We start from the raw sequence: 11,461 nt of genomic DNA on the forward strand, positions 1-11,461 counted from the left end.
TGAGGCGGCGGGGCGGTGAGGCGGCGGGGCGGCGGGGCGGCGAGGCGGCGGTTGATGCCGCTGCTCCAGCTGTTCCCTCAGCTGTAGATGAAATCACACGGAAAGGTTTAAGGTCCATGAAGAGGTTTGTGTTTGTGTGTTGGATCAGAACCAGAACAACAGAAATCTGTTAAATCCACAGAGAGAGATTAGATAATCTGAAACAATAAATGACTTCAGCTTTGAAACCACCAAGTAATAATAATACTAAATCTTTCTAGGAAGTGAGGGAGCCAGAGTAATAGTTCAGAGAAAAAGTATATTTTATAAAAATACACAGAAAAAAAATCTGTTAGACCATCATCAAATAGAAGATCTTTGTTTGTCTTTCTGCTTGTTTCTCACAGAAATGAGCAGAAAATCCAATAAAACTGAGCTGATAAAAGGAGAAAAACAAATAGTTTATGTAAAGAACTTAATATAAATGCTCAGTTCCTGAAGGAGGCTGTCAGCTCACAGGAAAATGAAATCTGACCTGAAAAGAGATCAAAACATTAAATATTGGTTTTATGACACTTTCAATAACAAAACAAATGTTTGGTTTACCGTCGGCTGTCGCTAATATGTTAAAGCAACAATTTGATTCCACCTTCATACAAATCATGAAACTTTTCAATGCATCTCCCAACTAAATCATTAATAAACTTAGTGATTTATTGATTTTATATTGATTAAATCTGATGTTTTTAACAGGTAATAATCATATCTAGGCTTATTAAATGAATCTGAGGCTCGTCTGCCAGATTTAAAACATCTTTAGAAAACAATATCCTGAAAGCAGCTATCAAACATTATTTTTATAAATCCCACATTATGTTTTTATTATTCTGATCTTATAAATTGAGTTTTTGTTAACTGAAGGCAGAAATCCTCATGATTCAAAGAAAAAGCAGCTTTAAAATGAATAATCTAATAATATTTTTGTTTAGTTGTGGATCTGCTCTGACAAACAGGAAGAACCCAGAATCACTTCCTGTTGACGCGACGCAAAGGAAACTTCTGACAAATATAAAATATGATAATTAACAAAGACATGAGAAATAATCAACAGTGTAAAATAATTTGAGGTCAGCTGTCAGCTCCTCTGTGAACTTTGACCTTTATGATGCTGTTGTGGGCATTAGAAATAATTCAGATCTTTATTCTTATGGAATAAACTCCAGATTAATACATTTCATTTGATGAACTTTTTGTTTCCTTGTTCATTTTTATTTTGTGTTTTCTGTGGAATAGTTTTGGAAATATTTTGTCATATTTGGTGTTTTGACTGAATTATCTTGAATATATATTTGCATAAAACTCAATGTTTATAAGAATATTACAGACATTAATTTGTGATGAATCTCACTAACGTACTAAAAGTGTTTCTGGGCTCTGCAGAACTTTTTCCTTCTGCTTGGTGAGTTTGATCTGGACTGAACAAACATCTGGCCTAGTTAAAGTTCACAGCTGCTGCACAACTCTCTAAAACAACTTCACCTGCTTCCTGCTGGAAGCTTTGGGAGGCTAGCTTTGGTTAGCATGTTAGCTCTCCAACGATGGAGGAGAAACAGAGAGCGGCCATGTTGGATCTGGACAACCAGTGGCGGCCATGTTTTGTTGTGGTGTCTGTCTAGCTCAGTGTTTCTCCCCCTGGTCCTCAGCCCCCCTGCTCTGCATGTTCTAGATGAGCCTCTGTTCCAGAACAGCTGATTCAAATGACTGCAGGACCATCAGGAGCTGCAGATCCTGTTAATCACCCAGAGACACAATCCAGGTGGCAGAAGGGAAACACCTGAAACATGGAGGACAGGAGGCCTGAGGACCAGGGTGGAGAAACACTGAGTTAGCTGGACCTGTGTCCAGGTTGCGGTTCCGGCAGCAGAAACAGGCCAGCCAGCAGCTGTGGCTAACCTGGCTAAGTGGATAATCCCTGTGGTAATCTGGGAGCAGAGAGCAGCTGGAGTGATGTAACAGATTATTTCTGCGTCTCCATTCCACCTGACTGATCGGTTTCATCTCTTGCTTCACGCTGCCGTGACAACCTGCTCTCCTCCTTGATGCCGTTCAGCATCTGGATGTGGAAGCTGCTTCCTCTGCCACGGGTTGCTGCGTTGCTGCAGAGCGTTGCTGCGTTGCTGCAGAGCGTTGCCGTGTTGCGTTGCTGCGTTGCCCTGGCCTCACACTCAGCAGCAGGATCATTAATAAATGATTCTTTGCTTCCCTTCCTGTTGCCGGGCAGATGAACTCTGACCAGCTCAGCATTTATCTTCCGTTTTCACTTTCTTTATTTAAATAAAAACTTTTTAGTTCATTATTTTGATTTTGTTTTGGCAGATGAATTTTTCTATTTGCTGCTAAACTGAAGGTTTCAGTTTCTCTGATCTCATCGTTGAATCATTTAAATGGAACTTCATGACTAAAAACTCTGATTTGATCCGGTTAGTTTGTGGAGAAGTAAATAAAAATCTGCATCGTGTCGTCAGATGAAACCAACCGGATCATAAAGTTTCATCAGAAACAGAATAAAAACAACATGAAGCATCGAAATCTTTGGGTCTTTTTGCTGCTGCTCACTTTTCATGAATCGTTTCTTCAACAGCAGGAGATTTGATCAGATGTGCAGACCGGCTCTGACCACAGACTGAAATACGACTCATTTATTCAATGAGAATAAAAATCAAGAAAGTCCAGAAGCAGCAACTTTTATAAAGACTCGGCACTCTGATAATAAATCATGATGTTTATGAACTGACTGAGCTGTGACCATCAGATCTTCCTCCAGATTTATCATTTGTCTGTAATAAACATGAACCTGAGCTGAGTCAGATTATGGGATTATCTGTGTTAATCTGGCAGATTCCTCCTCAGGTTTGCAGCCTGTTTAACAGAAACAACTGAAAGAAAATGTTGTTTGGTTCCAGTTTGTCTCTGATTAACTGAGAATCTTTTCACTCTGTCAGTTTCAACTTTTGATTCAAAATGTTTATGTTAGAATAAAAACCTTCAGATTCATCAGAGTAAATCTGGTTCTGTTGGTTCTGGTCGTCTGGAGCTACTTCTGTAGTCATGCTGCTACAGCGAACTTCTCCTACTACTCCAATCTACGGATGGAGGCTAGCTTCAGCTAAAGCATCTTTTATTCTTGATTTTTTTCCAACTGCTCCAGTTTTACATAAACTAACAAACTAAACTGTTTGTTGAATTTTGATCAAACTTTTAAAATGATTAAAAAACAGAAAATGTGAATTCGTTGTGTTTTCATTTTGAAGCAATACAGAGCGTGGTGTCATCAGATGTTGATACTGCTTCCTGTAGTAGACAGGAAGTAGAGGCTGCTAGCTAGCATGGAGCAGAGACAGTCGATCCCTCCTGGTGGTTTGGAGTTTGGTTCCTCTGGTAAGGCAGAGGCCATCAGTTCGCTGCTTCCTTCTGATCTTTAGCTCTTTTTCAGAGGTCAGAGGTCAGACATCCACAGCCTGTTTCTTCTTCCCTCCAATCGGTGACGTTCCATTTGGTTTCTGGTCAGAGTCGACTCAGACTGAAAGCATGGAAACGCTTTCAGGTCTGGTTTTTTAAATATTTTTTTATTGGATTTTCAGCAACATAAACCAACCAATACATTCAAATCCACACATCTATTACAGAGATATAGAAACAGCATAAAGTCTTAGTTGACTTTATGCTGAATTGACTGTGAGTCAATGGTTGTCATGTTTTGTAAGATGTGTTGGCAGAACCGTCCCCAACACGGAGAGCCGGTCCTCAGTCCATCGCTTACGGACGGAGTCTCTGTTTTCCACCACAGGAGCAGCAGTCAGTGTGGACCAGGCTGCAGCTGAAGCTTCCCAGGTGGAAACACTGCATGTCAGAGGAACAACCCCAAATATTGCTGACAGCGTTTGGGGGAATATTAATATTCCACGACTCAGACAGGGGCTGGAAGACGTTCCCCAGAAGGCCAGGTGCCTTTCTCACCTTTACATCCTGGGCCAGCCTCATCTGATCCCTGTGGTTTAATACCTTAAATTGTATTAAGCCATGAGGTCTGATACATATCGACGATAAGCCTGCTGCCACTGTGACTCAGTTATTCTGCTGCTGCTGTTCCTTCATGTTGTCTAATGAGGGCGCTGCAGCTGCATGGATCAATGTGTACACTGTTGATGGGGCCCCTCTCTGTATGGGATCCTCATCGGTCCCACTGTGTCCTGCAGTCTGAAGCGTTGATGAGAAGTTTTTTTTAACAAAGCTCTGCAGCTACAGATATCTAAAACCGTTGGAAGAAGGTGCTGCAGCTGCTGGATGACCATCGCTGAGCAGCTCCCAGTTATCCTTTATTTGCCAGGCATGGAAAGTGGAGTCAACTAAAGAAGGTGGGAACAAGGCATTTGCTGATGTGGGAGCTGGCAGGAGACCCAGTTTTTGTTTGAAATGGATCCTGAGCTTTTCCAGATCCTGATCGCTGCCGGTGTAACCGTGGTAACTGTAATCAGTCGTTTATCTAATGGCAAACAAACAACTGAGGCCAGTGAACCAGATTTACAAGCGTTTTGCTCCATCAGTGACCAACAGGCACCGTTTGATTTTCTGCAGGCTTAAACAGAAACAGTTTACAGACAGTAAAAGTTGACATGATGATTGGCGGCCAGCCCTCCCTCCTCCTTCGCTCTGCAACAACTCCTTTCTGATGGAGGAATCTTCCATCAGAAAGGACAGATCTTCACATGGACAGATCTTCTCTAGTTTTTTAAAAGATGATTTAGGAATAAATATTGGAATTGTCTGAAAAAGGAATAGCATTTTGGGCATTCTAACCATTTGAACTGAATTTAGCCTTCCTGCCAGGGACAGAGGGAGGAATGACCAGCAATCCAGATCCTGCTTAAACTGACTGAAGCCAGTATCAAAGTTGTGCTTGAATGGATCTTTGTAATTTCTGGTTATATTTGCTCCTAAATATTCACATTTTTCAGAACTCACTGCAAATGGAAGAGAGTTTGGGGGCAACTGGTTGGCTTCATCATTAACAGGAAAAATTAGACATTTTGCTCTGTTGATCAAGTATCCTGATGTCCTACCTAATTATTCAATGCACTTTACAGCTTTAGGGATGGATTTGCATGTGTCAGAAAGAGGAGGAGGTCATCAGCATGTTCTGACACAGGGTGGATTTGTCCAGCTCAGTTTATTCCCATCAGCCCCGGTCGAGGATCTGCAGCTACGTTAAACAGCAGGGGGGAAACGGGACATCCTGCTGTCGTCCCACGAAAAACAGGAAAGTAATGCGACACGATATTAATTGTCTGAACTGCAGCCAGTGGAGATCTTTAAAGTATTTCTATCCATGAACGGAAAGACGGCCCGAACCCAAAATGCTCAAGAACCTTCATCAGATAACTATGTTCAATTCTGTCAAATGTTTGTGGGCATCTAATGATATGATGGCCTCTGGCACAAGATCCCCGCCCGGCAAATATGTTATGTTAAACAAATGACGAGGATTACTATGAAGCTGTCGCCTCATGAGCCCGTTTGGTCCTGGTGAACGATCCGGTCTGCCTGCCAGAATCCTACTGAGTATTTTACAATCACAACACAGTGGACTTATAGACTAAAGACTATAAGTCTAATTATAGACTTATAGTCTAAAACTTAAAACTTAAAACTTAAACTAAACTAAAGACTCACATGTAAGCGGACCTTTATCTTTTTGAGCAATACAGAGCAATACTGTGTCATTTCAGGTGAAAGAGCTTTCACCTGAATGTTTCTGTGTAAACTTTACATATGTGGGCCCTGATGGCTTCCTGATCGAGTTTTCCAGATGTTTCTGCTGAGCTGCTGCTGCAGTCTGACTGCATGACCAGAGAGAAACCATCCAGACCACCTGCACTGAGAATGCTGGGTTTCTTATTATTTTAATGGGTTTATCTTTTCTGAGTTAAATTATTTCATTTTTATGAGGATAGTTCCCAACAACATGCTGATAAAAGCTATAAACTAAAGAACTGTAAACCAATCTGCTGATCCTTCATGAGCAGAAACCAGAGATAAACCAACTAAACTGGATATTTACTGGAGAAAATAAACAACTTAAAATACTTAAACAACTAGAAATGGTTGAAAACTAGAAGTTACTATTTGACTGAGATGTTTTATTTCTACTATCTGTTAAGTTTTCTACAAAAATTGAACAGATTTGGGGGAACTTTGTGCAACAGAGCAACACAAATTGGTCATTTCAGCCATTAAACTCAGGAGTCACTGAGTCCAAAGGTTTCCTTCTAGTTTATCAGCCTCAGATAAAAAAATACATTTAATTCTGTAATCTAAACTTCATAATTGTGGATGGAAGACCTTTATTTAAAATATGAGTAATTTAAATAGTTAAACAATGTCTGAAAAAACAGTGACTTTTGTTCAGAATAATACATTTTACAGTAAATAGTTGTAATGTTGTAATTCCGGGGTGTTGTTCCCCCCCGTGCCGCCTGGAGGCGCTGTTGCAGTCAGTCACCGTCCAGATAATAACAGCAGGAAGAAGTCCGGCTGGCAGCATCATGCCCGCTGCTGTGATCATGGAGGAGAACTTTGATCAGTTATTGGATCAATGTGAAGCTCAGGAGCTGGAGGTAAGCTGGGCGGGTTGAATTCCGCAGAAACGGTTCGGGTTTCAGTCGTTCCGGGTTTTTCGGCTCGGTTTGAAGGTAGAACCGAACATTTTGTTCCCTGCTTAGTCCGTTTCTGGATGACTTGGCATCCAAACATTGAAGGATGATTAAACCGATCGAGTTAGCGCTGAAATGAGCTGAAAATCATTATAAATAAATGACCATCGTAGAGGCTGTTTGGTGATTCGGCTCTGATTGAGACCTGAGAGCCAAGCGGGTGAAGTTGGCTTCCGACTCGTTTCCTCAGTAAAGAGTTATTTCACAGATTTAAGGAGCTGCTCAAGTTTAAAACCTGAAACTCTCAACAGTCGGACATAAATTTATCTGCACTGTTTAAAACTCATCTGAAAAATACATAAAATAACTAGAATCTAATTAGAGCAAACCGGAGCAAGATGACTATAAAATAGCCCTCGGGTGTCACTTTGGACACCAGCTTCAGCTGTTTGTTAGCTTGTCAGTTAGCTTTAGCCGGCTGATTATAAATGAGGCTGGAGTGGTTCCNACGACCAATCCGTCGCGCTCGGCTTTTCAGGTGCAGTGGAAACACAACGATGGGGAAACCAGACCATCACTCAGACCGCTTCCTGCTTCCTGCTTCCTGCTTCCTGCTGGGCGGCTCCCCACGCTGCCTCCACGTCCTCCTGGGAGACGCTCGCCGCTCATTCATCTGTCAGCTAGCTGCTAGCTCATAGCTGTTAGCTGCTAGCTACTGCTAGCATCCACCAACAACATCCACCACCAACCAATACTATTTGCTTGATTAGCTTCAAGCAAATAGTATTGGTTGGTTATTGAACGGTTATTGAACGGTGCAGACCAGAGGGGAACCAGGAGCTGAACTGAGGAAAAATGGTTCTGAACAATAATCAGATAAAAATTTTATATAATATAATATAATATATAATATTTTATATAATATTAGAAAAGCATTGAAAGATACAAATAAACAATTTAGCTCATTTTAAATGAGAAACTAAACATTTTATTGCCTAAAATTAACAACATTAATTCAGTGAACTGCCAACTGTAAGCAAAGTGAGGTGCAGGGGCCATTCATGGCCCGTGGACTGAGTCTGTGTGGCCCAAAGATGCAAAAATGTTTGATGCAACACAGAGTGATCACCTGGTTGCCTCATGTTGCCATGGTAACCAGGACTACAGCGTTTATTGTTTAGCAGGAAACAGACCAAAAACAGGTTTAGGTAAATTTAGTTTTTAAACATGTTTTATCCTCTACAGTGATGATGACTAAAAGTTTATACACCCCTGGTTTAAAGGAGCCGTTTCTCATCATAATCCTGACATAAAGTGTATTTTATTGTCTGTAGCTGATCATAATTCAGAATGTTTTATTCAGAGTGGTGGAGTTTAAAACGTCACATCGCTGTATTCAGCGGCTACAGCTACAGCGGCTACAGCTACAGTGGCTACAGCTACAGCNACCTGTTAGCAGGTAGATTACTACGGAGGCCCCTGAGGATCAAAGTGATGTTTTTCTTTCTTCCTTCCGTCACAATAAGTTTGCAAATACCCTCTGATCTGATTTTTCACACTGATAACTAATGAATAATCACTAAATAAAAATTGCACATCATTTCTAAAGACCTTCAGTGAAAACGTCTTAATTTATTTTGAATTAACTGGTTCAGAAAACCGGAACTTAAGACTGTAACTGGGTTATTAATGCTTGTCTTGGTAAAACCTGTAGGTAGGATATTAACTAGCAGCAGGTCCTTTACTAACCAGTCAAACCATCAACACCAACTACAGCTGCCAGCAGATGGCGCTGCTACTCCGTGAAAATGGATCAGAATAGTTCACCATGTTTCTCTTTCAGAAGATTTCTGTCCCCATCTGTTTTTCAATCCATGTTTAATCTGTTTTTACTCCACCATTTTTCAAATCTGTTTTTTATATCTTAAATAAAATGATATACAGCTTCACAAAACTCACAAATGAGATACTAACATTTAAAAAAAGTCTAAGAAAGACCTTATAAGGTAGCAGGAAGACTTTCAGTGTTCCAGGTGCTGCATAAACTGACTAGAAAATAATTGAATAATAACAGTAATCCTGTTTGTTCCTTATGGAGCCCTGTAAATTATAACACCTGAATATTCGTATTGATTAGTGTCTCCTTCATGAGGAAGAAATGTCAGCCTATTCTTAGAGAAAAAAGATTTTTATGATCTTTTTATTCAAAGATCATAAAAATAACTTCCAGATCAAAGATCCCGTGTGTCTGTTTAAAATAAGAAATTCTGAATTAAATTATTTTCCCTTGTTTATGTGAAACCCAAAGTTTGGATCACAAATCACAGAAAATGTTTTATTTAATTAGCCAAACAGTCATATTTGTTCCTGATAATAATGTAACTTTATGCTATAAAGAACATTTTGCTTTGAGCAGCAAGACATGCAGCTTAAATGATTCATTTTCAGATGAATCCTAGCCATGAAGGCAGACATTTCCTGATTTCCATGGAAACCTGGTGATCTCATATGAAACCACTTAAAGTGTTGATTCAGCTCATTTTATGTTGGGGAGAAAATAATTTAATGTCATTTGTTTGTCTCTCAGCTGGTATTCTGGAAACTGTAACCCACGGTAACGCATAAAAGCTGTTTTTATAGACAGTTCATACTTTGATGTGACCTGGACTCAGGAATCTTCCTTCAAGACTTTTTATTCAGGCAGGCGTTGAATGCCTAAAACGTGTCACTTCCTGTCTTATCCACCTTGTTTTAGACCTGTTTTCTTTTATATGTTGTTCTTTTGGGGAACAACATAATATCCTTGATGAGTGAAGAGCTGTAGAAATAACCACCTGCACTACCTTCACCAGGCTCCAGGGGGCATCGCAACTCCCCAGGTCTACGCTCAGATGCTAGCACTGTATCTACTCAACAACGACATGTAAGTAAAGCAAAATGGCCGCTGTGCAAGCATCACCTTTTGACTGGTGATGTTGGGATTTACCCCCGCTGACTAATGGGTGTGTAAATTAGACTGTTTCCATGGCGACCTGCTGTGTCCATGTAGAGAGAGTCAGGTCCAAATCAGAATATTCCTGACACCAAACCTTTAGCATCTGGATTGCAGCGTTGCCAATCAAACAGTGGGGCTTCCTGTGTTTCCTGCTCCACTTCCTGTTGACTGAGTCCTGTTGTTTCTGGCCTCTAGGAACAACGCCCGCTATCTGTGGAAGAGGATTCCTCAGGCCATAAAATCAGTAAGTTTGCCCAAATGTCTGTTGGACCAGGTTCTGGTCAGAGTTCTGCTGGACCTGTCGCAATACTCAGGACACTGGTTCATTTCCAACTCCTGCTAAACCAGTGCCAACTCCTGCTAACTAGTGACAACTCCTGCTAAACAAGTAATAACTCCTGCTAACCAGTGCTACTGCAGCTGCAGCAATCTGTTATAAACAAACAGATTGACACATTAGAAACAATATCGTACGAATTGCTACAAATAATCAGTAAATCCTGAATGTGAAGATATGAAACTTAAGCAGGAAAAATAAATTAAAATGTTCCTGCTTAAAATGTGTTTTTGAATATCTGCATTAAATTTTACTTGGTGCATAAATATTGACATTTGTGGCTCGTGTTGTCCCCGGTGACGTGCCACCCTGGGCAGAGAGCCATATTAGGAAAAGCCACTGAACTGGATTACCGTAAAGGCTAGAAGAGCCGCTCACTGTGAAATGGAGGAAATTATACAAAACATGAATATTCAGCACAATTCCTGGAAAGTTAAGTTTCAAACTAAGCTAGCAGCTGTGTGGGAACTGCAGGTGTCTCAGCAGTGCTGATGTCTGTCCTCTGTGTCCTGTGAGGCTGAGCAGAGCAGCTGTCAGACACAGCAGTGAAAATCCTAAATACTCCCACTGCATGGAGGCGTGTCTCTGGTTGCTGAAGGCTTCTGTCTTGTTTTCGGCTGCAGGCTAACCCTGAGCTAGCAGCTATCTGGGCCGTCGGCCAGCGCATTTGGCAGAGAGACTTCCCGGGGATCTACACGGCCATCGCAGCCCACCAGTGGTCCGAGAATATCCTGCCTGTCATGGAGGCCCTCAGAGGTAACTTCATGCAGGAAAACACTTCAGCATATCAGACACATCACTGAGCAGCTGCTACTCAGCTAGCTGCAGCAATAGCTACAGCAGCTAGCTGCAGGGCTAGCCTGCTGCCTTGGCACTGTGATCTCGGGGTTTTCTCCTGGAGACGTCAGCAGGAGTTTATTGCGTCCTGAGTGATTGTGGCGCTGTTGTTGGTTGTGCAACAGTTTAAAATAACTTCTCTGGATGTTGATCTGTTGTTGATGTCATAAACAGAGTTTCATCAGACGGTTTGGTAACAGCTGGCAGCTCTAATAAAACTGTTCAAGTAAACATTTGGATTTGTTAATGTTACAGTTTCTGTTTAACTTGTTCCACAGTTTGACTCGTTTCAGACGTTTGAGGATTTTACTTGTTGATCATCGTTGTGTTTCTGGAAGGATGACCTTCATCTAAACTGAAGGCTCCCAGGTTGTTGAGCAGCAACAGTTGCTCCTCTGAGGTTGTTGCTGATGCCTTTCTGCCCTGGCGTTGTGCTAACTCACCTGTAGACGCCTCAGCAGCAGTGGACACGCCTCCGCTGATCTGCTAACAGTGGAGCTAATTTATTTTTAGCATTTTTGCTAACTTTGAAAAAGCTTAGCAAGATTAGCTTCCCCTCAATACATTTTTCTGGATAAATTCTAAAGCTCTAATTTACCTGGC

General features: G+C 41.2%; 1 protein-coding gene and 1 long non-coding RNA gene across 2 annotated transcripts in view; both read left to right on the forward strand.

Moving 5' to 3' along the window:
* LOC107834847 (uncharacterized) overlaps positions 1–702 on the forward strand; it is a 12,428-nt gene extending 11,726 nt beyond the window's left edge. The window contains exon 4 of the long non-coding RNA XR_001660670.1: positions 689–702. This is a non-coding gene — a long non-coding RNA (uncharacterized LOC107834847). The remainder of the gene's footprint in view (positions 1–688) is intronic.
* A 5,823-nt stretch (positions 703–6,525) lies between these two features.
* Positions 6,526–11,085, forward strand: LOC103131621 (COP9 signalosome complex subunit 8-like). The gene is made up of 4 exons (XM_007543301.2): positions 6,526–6,653; positions 9,542–9,612; positions 9,880–9,928; positions 10,645–11,085. Exons 1-4 carry the CDS (start codon positions 6,582–6,584, stop codon positions 10,822–10,824), a joined length of 372 nt encoding a protein of 123 aa, XP_007543363.1. The 5' UTR covers positions 6,526–6,581; the 3' UTR covers positions 10,825–11,085.
* The last annotated feature ends 376 nt before the right edge of the window (positions 11,086–11,461 follow it).

Source organism: Poecilia formosa, unplaced genomic scaffold (genome assembly GCF_000485575.1).
Source record: "Poecilia formosa unplaced genomic scaffold, Poecilia_formosa-5.1.2 Scaffold796, whole genome shotgun sequence".
Taxonomy (NCBI): domain Eukaryota; kingdom Metazoa; phylum Chordata; class Actinopteri; order Cyprinodontiformes; family Poeciliidae; genus Poecilia; species Poecilia formosa.

Coding starts and splice junctions, on each gene's coding strand:
- LOC103131621 (XM_007543301.2), top strand. CDS start 6,582: ATGCCCGCTGCTGTGATCATGGAGGAGAACTTTGATCAGTTATTGGAT. Junction 6,654..9,541: donor GTGAAGCTCAGGAGCTGGAG/GTAAGCTGGGCG, acceptor TACCTTCACCAG/GCTCCAGGGGGCATCGCAAC. Junction 9,613..9,879: donor TATCTACTCAACAACGACAT/GTAAGTAAAGCA, acceptor TCTGGCCTCTAG/GAACAACGCCCGCTATCTGT.